This window comes from Sinocyclocheilus grahami, unplaced genomic scaffold, assembly GCF_001515645.1.
Source record: "Sinocyclocheilus grahami isolate Dianchi unplaced genomic scaffold, SAMN03320097.WGS_v1.1 scaffold508.1, whole genome shotgun sequence".
Classification (NCBI taxonomy): domain Eukaryota; kingdom Metazoa; phylum Chordata; class Actinopteri; order Cypriniformes; family Cyprinidae; genus Sinocyclocheilus; species Sinocyclocheilus grahami.
The window spans coordinates 1,448,221-1,454,842 of NW_015505687.1; the positions used below are offsets into that span (position 1 = coordinate 1,448,221).

Consider the following 6,622-nt stretch of genomic DNA (forward strand, 5'->3'; position numbering starts at 1 on the left):
TGTTTCTTCTTAGTTTTTTCTTATCAGTTTTGTATATTAGGGTTGTGTGTTACACCTAATGTTGTTAAATGAATGTTTATTGCATTATTTCAGTTTCATGTATGTTACCATGATGGTGTTTAGTGTTTGTGTGAATGACTACTGTGCACCTTCTATATATGTTATTATTTAAAAGCTGCTTGTGATGGGCTTTGGTTCATCATGTGACTTTCTCATCACCACCTGCATTTGGTGGTTATCAGTGTATCACAAAGGTACAAAACAGATTTCAGTACTTCAATAGGTTGGTATATTGACATTATATCAGTTAATGAAATTATGGTATTTAACTGTAAATTTAAGTTAAAACCTAAAACGTTGCTACCATATTTTTTACTGTAAAATTCCGGCAACCACAGCTGCTGGTTTTTTACCATAAATTTTACGGATTTTTTTTTTACAGTGTATGTTTAGTTTATGCTGTTAATGTGTGTTTGTATGTATAGTTTTGGGTTGGCTAGCTATAGATTAAAAGAGCTCAGTACAATGAATTTGCGTCACAGTGGAAACTCTGTGAAAAAAGAAATGTATTTCATATTTGTTTCAAACACAAAAGGCCAGAAATGCCTATAAATGTTGCAGGAGCCAGATGGGAACTGTTTCTCATTTTTATTCCACTATAGATTGTGTCTGCTGCATTATCCCTTTGCGTGTCTGTGTGTGTGTGTGTGTGTGTGGGTGTGGGTGTTAGAGTGTGTATATCTGTGTGTGTGTGTGGTGGGGGGTGTTGAGTGTGGTTCATATAAACCGTTTGCTGCTGAGTGTATTTGTTTCCATGGTTACCCCCATGCCAATGTAGATCACGTCATCACAAGACCAAACCTCTGCAGCTATTGTTTACTGATCGTAGAGGAGAGGACTGAATGTGTGTTCACATTTTAGATACGTTCTCCACAGACCTTAAGTTCTTCCTTGTTTTTTGGTCTTTTGTCTAGCCTGTTGTTTATACTGCATTTAATTCCTGGATGTCTTGCTTGGATTCATCATATCTCCTGCTATATTTTGACCACCTGTCATTTTTCTGTGATAGACACACATGGAGGGCTATTTATTCGATACTGCTCAGTGACTCCTGTTGGTTGACTTGGCACGCAGTGTCCTCTGCTTGTATCACCATCTGTACCGCTCCGTACAGAGCTGCATGAGTAAGAATGATCATCTACTGCTCTATAAATTGACATTCTAATGCAATGCAAATAGTTTCTATTTTCCTCATTTTTCTTCTCACTACTCCTAGTTTGTTTTAGGTCCTGAGAGTCATGTGAGCCTAACTTTGCTTTTTTATACAGTAAGTCCTTTTATTGTTTCTTAATGAAGTATGTCTGCTCTTTCTTTCTCACAAAGAGAATACTTTGGATTGTGGTGTGGTTTATGAAGTCCATGCATTTGTGAGTCTTTTTTGTATACACACAACACTAGCACAAAAGTGTTTTTAGTTTGTCTTAACAAAAATTAAGTTTTAATAATTAAGATAAGTTTATAATCAATTCAAATATAATAAATCAACTATAAATAATGGTAATAAAGATATATTCATTTAAGTAATAAGTTAATTATTGTTAATGTAGTTCAGTAAGAAAGGAAGTGAGGTTGTAATTTTAAAATCTGATGTTTTACATTTTTGAAAAGGAAAAGACCAGCACATTTTTATTAGGCTTAACATAATTTAAGCAGTTTAATTCAGTTCATTAATAAAGTTCAGTAACACTTTATTTTAAGGTGTCCTTGTTACACATGTTACATGTACAATTATACATAATTACATGCAAGTAACCTTAAGCCAAACCCTAACCATATGGTAAGTACATGTAGTTAATACTTAGTACTTAAATGTATAATTACACTGTAACCTTAAAATAAAGTGTAACCTAAAGTTCAAATTATTTGTATATATACACTGTCATTCAAAAGTTTAGGTAAATCTTATGGACCCCAAACTGTGAATGGTAGAGTAGTTATCATTGATAAATGAACACAGGTTGTAATTTTAAATTCTGATGTTTTTAGTCTATAAAAATGAAGACACCAATGTGAGGATAAATGAAAACAGTCAGACTTATCATCGCGATTAAAAACACTTTTACTGAGATATTATTGAATTCTTTGTGGCGAGTAGAGGACACCAATGTTTTCAAATAAATTAAGAACAAAAAACATAGTTTCCCCTTCCTAAATATTTTGTTTATGGCCTATTTCATTTTTGGTTTCATTCAGATACCTGCCTGCAAAGGCTGTTCTTTCTTCAACTCTCCCTGTTATACAGTTTGTGTCTGGGATTGAATGCTTATTGAGCAAGTGGCATGAGATGATTATGCTTAGGTTTGATGAAAGACAATCTGTGAAGGGTGTGTACTTGTATGTGTGTGCGTGTGTGTGTGTGTGTGTGTGCTTGTATCCTTCAACAGAGCGATCTCTTCTCTTTATAGCTCATTCTGACAATTCAAGAGCATCCAGCTGCAGCATGAATAGAGTACAGGAATAAATAAATTAATAATATTCATCAGAGAAGAGAAGTAAAAGAAGCGGGAGGTAAAGATGGATAAAGGTGAATTGGATGTAAGAAGACCATTCGCAGATGAGGGTCAGAGGTATGAAGAGAGGGGTAAACATTAAAGAAAGATGAAAGCAGAAAGGAGTAGGGAAAAGAAGAGAGGAAGTGAGAAATGCAGAGAAGAGAAGTGATGAGTTGAGGGTCAGAGAGAGAGAAAGGAGTGAAAGAAAGGGGGATGGGTGTGTTTGTTGCTGAAGTGACTGTTTTTCTTGTAAATGCAGCCTCAGTGTGTGTATGTGTGTGTGTGTGTGTGTGTGTGTGTGTGTGTGTGTGTGCGTGTGTGTCTGTGCGCGCGCGTGTGTGTGCGCACGCGTGTGTGTGCGCGTGTGTGTGTGTGTGTGTGTGTGTGTGTGTGTGTGTGTGTGTGTGTGGAGCTGGAGTATTGATCAGAGTGATCCACTCCAGCACTGAATGTTGACTCTGCACTAAAGGTGACACAGCCTTCTCTGTCTGACTTTTTGCTTTTATATATATATATATATGATTTGTTACCATGGTACCTATATCAAGATATTAGTACATTTCAAAATGTATATTTAAAACATACCCTTTAACCCTTTTCTAAATGAACAAAGGACAAAGATTTACGTACATTAAAATCAGAACATGGCTATTCTCTAGAACTTTAACATTTGACAAAACTAAAAATGTGATCATCTATTTATTTCCCTAAATTAACTTGTATTTAAATATTATTTATCAAAGTAAAGCATTGTAGGTGCTTTTTCAATTTAATGTAGTATCTATACAATATTCCAGCAAAGCAGTTGACTACTGGAATGAATTGATTACTAGGTTCCATTTTCATTGTTGCATGGATTTATAAATCATGGATTTATCAAAATTATATTGTCTGGTTTATTAATGGTTGAATCTCAGTTAAAATGTTGATGAAATTCAGCTTTAACTTTGACAAAGCAGTGATATTGTACACCTTTAATGTTTGAAAAGTGATAGTCACTGTCAGTGCACAGTGAAGTGTTTAAATATTAAACACATTGTGTCATAAGTATTTCTGCTGTGAAAAAAAAGAAAGAATGTGATAACAAATTTGATCAGTAACTCTCAAATGATGTGGGAATATTTTGGTTTAAAAAAGCTGACTTCAGCTTGTGCCTTAACATGCGTTGAAACCTGATAAAAGAAAATGATTCCATATGGTCAATGGTTCTCATTTAATGAATAAAAAATAAAACAGTAGACTAACAGTAATCATGCAAAACTAGATGGTGAATGTAATGCAATTAGAACATCATCACTCACTGCTGCTCAAACCTCAAATATTTTCTTAATGCTAACCATTATGGATCTTGTGATAAGACTGCTACAGCACAGTTCACACTGTATATGGCATAACACCCCGTGTTAGCGTTATGTCCGCAGCACTGTCTCATTTGCATAGTCCACCTCTAAATGTGTCATTCCTCCCACAGCAATGCCATGAATTATGAGACTGTACTGCAGAAGCTGTAGTGTACTACTCTGTGATTACATTCAGCTGCATTGCTGCCATTGCTACTTGCTGCTGTTTGCTCTAAATTAGCTGTTCATTTTGTTTTTGCTGTATATTTTTACTCACATTTTAGTATCTTCTGCCTCTAGTAGATGATACATGGTTTTCTCTGTGTCTGTTTCAGCTGTTTAAAGACAGGACGTTTTAAGACAGTATGGCAGAAGCCCCTGTTGGAGAGGACGCACCCAAAGAGCAGGAGGGTGCCACCCCACTTACTGACGATCCCCTGCCAGGGGTTGGGATTGCTCTATGGGAAAGAATATTGAAAGCAAGTGTCACAGCTGGTGCTTTCCTCCTGCTGTACACACTGTCTCAACTCACAGTGAGTTTATGCACATTTCTCAAATAGTTAGCAAATAACTCCTTAACACATACATATCACTCTTTATGCAGATGTGCACACCATTAACTATTTATTGTTTTTTATGGCTGTATGTGTGAGAGTGTTTCAGTTATGCCTATGTTCTGGTTTTGTCTAAAAGTGGCAAATTTGGCTTTTAGCTGAAATTAAGCAGTTGATCATTTTGTTGTGTAGCTAAATTATTTTAGTTTTTTTTTTAAACCAGGAATGTTTTAAATTTATAATGAAGGTTTTTGTCATGTAAATGGACAATAAAACAGTTGTTATGGTGTGTGCTTATATGTCTTTGTGTTTGAATGTGTTTGTGCATACAAGTATAGAAAAACAGGCTGTCCCGGGGTCTGCTGTGATTGACCCTATAGTCAATAACTGCACCGCATGCCTTCCTGTCTGACAAACCAGCAAACAGCTGTGCAAGACTTATGTATACACATAAACTACCATTCAAAAGTTTGGGGTCAGTACTTTTTCTTTTTTGAAAGAAATGAATACTTTTATTCAGCAACGATGCATAAACTTGATCAAGTGACAATAAAGTTATTTAATGTAACATAAGGTTTCTATTTCAAATAAATGCTGTTCTTTTGAACTTGCTAATCATCAAAGAATCCTGAAAAAATGTATCATGGTTTCCACAAAAATATTTGTTTCTTAACAGCAAATCTGCATAATGGAATGATTTCTGAAGGATCATGTGACACTGTAGACTGGAGTAATGGCTGCTGAAAATTCATCTTCGCCATCATTTGAATCAATTACATTTTAAAATCAACCTTGTTGAGCATAAGACACTTAACAAAACTCAAAAACAATAATAATAAAAAAAATCTTGCCCATCCCAAACTTTTGAACGTTGTATATTTGCGAAACAATAATCATTTATTAATTTGAAATTAAACTTGTGGCAAAATACCAAAACACGTTTAGTGATTCATATCCAATGTCTCATATCTTTCTTTGCCATTCCTAGTTGTTGATATGTAAGTCACTGTTGTCTTTTGAAGGGTTTGTGTGTGATAGTAAGTGTGTATTTGTTGATGTGTTCAGGGTTTGTGGGTCCTTTACATGCTGAATGGATACAGGGCTTTTCCAGCAGCACATAAAGTTTTGGATCTCCTTCAGTACCTTCTCTCCACCAGTGATGCCTACGATCAACAGGTGATGGCACTAGAGCTGAAATATCTTCTCTGTCAGAACAGAATGAAAAACACTGATGTGAAAGAGAATTTAAAAGGGATTCACTATCATATGTCGTTGATCGTCTGCAGATGGAGATATGGAGGGTGGAAAGCTTGTTGCCCCTCATAGCCACACTCTTCTTAGGTGTAGTCATCCTTGGTACTGGAGTGAGTATGTTTTTTTTATGTGTTCGCCTTTTGTTACTCAGAGCTTTAGTTTAACCTGTTTATACAATAACTTGATTTCCGTCAAACTGCATGACAGCATGTGCTCAGTACACAGTGTTGCTGCAGCTTATTTGAAACGAGCATGCACTCATTCCTTTGTGTAAATCTTGAACTTTCCTTCCCCCCCCCCCACTTCCTGCCACCACAGACGCTGTTCTGCATTAAAACCCTGGTGCCTGGTAACCCATCTTGCTTCCCTGATGACCGTCGTCAGTCCATGAGCAGGCAGCCCTCCTTTACATATTCAGAATGGACAGATGCTAAACAGGAGGATTTCTACGAGCTGGATGCTGTTCCGGAGACGCCCGTGTTTGACTGCTTTATGGACATGAAGACCGAGGCTGACCCTGTCACTCTCACTGTCAAACCTGTGGGCTTGCAGGAAAGGTAAGAAAATCACATCTGTATGCATTGAATTTGATGTATATTACATTGCCAGATTGGCAATCTGATATACCGAGTTCCCTTCATTGATACATTCATATAAACCCCCATGCATTTTGAGCATAGAGAAAAGTCAGCTTGCTGTGCCTCTACAGAATTTTCTATGCTAGCATCCTTGGTACTGGAGTGAGTATGTTTTTTTATGTGTTCGCCTTTTGTTACTCAGAGCTTTAGTTTAACCTGTTTATACAATAACTTGATTTCCGTCAAACTGCATGACAGCATGTGCTCAGTACAAAGTGTTGCTGCAGCTTATTTGAAACGAGCATGCACTCATTCCTTTGTGTAAAGCTTGAACTTTCCTTCCC

At 36.4% G+C, this 6,622-nt stretch overlaps 1 protein-coding gene across 1 annotated transcript in view; it reads left to right on the forward strand.

Moving 5' to 3' along the window:
* The window catches only part of LOC107554596 (tyrosine-protein phosphatase non-receptor type 5-like), a gene marked incomplete at its 3' end in the record, with an annotated part of 10,605 nt that overhangs the window by 2,295 nt on the left and 1,688 nt on the right, over positions 1-6,622 (forward strand). Inside the window, exons 2-7 of the mRNA XM_016237158.1 lie at positions 1,070-1,184; positions 1,277-1,327; positions 4,228-4,425; positions 5,512-5,622; positions 5,733-5,810; positions 6,019-6,257. Coding sequence (XP_016092644.1) covers positions 4,258-4,425; positions 5,512-5,622; positions 5,733-5,810; positions 6,019-6,257 — 596 coding nt within the window. The remainder of the gene's footprint in view (positions 1-1,069; positions 1,185-1,276; positions 1,328-4,227; positions 4,426-5,511; positions 5,623-5,732; positions 5,811-6,018; positions 6,258-6,622) is intronic.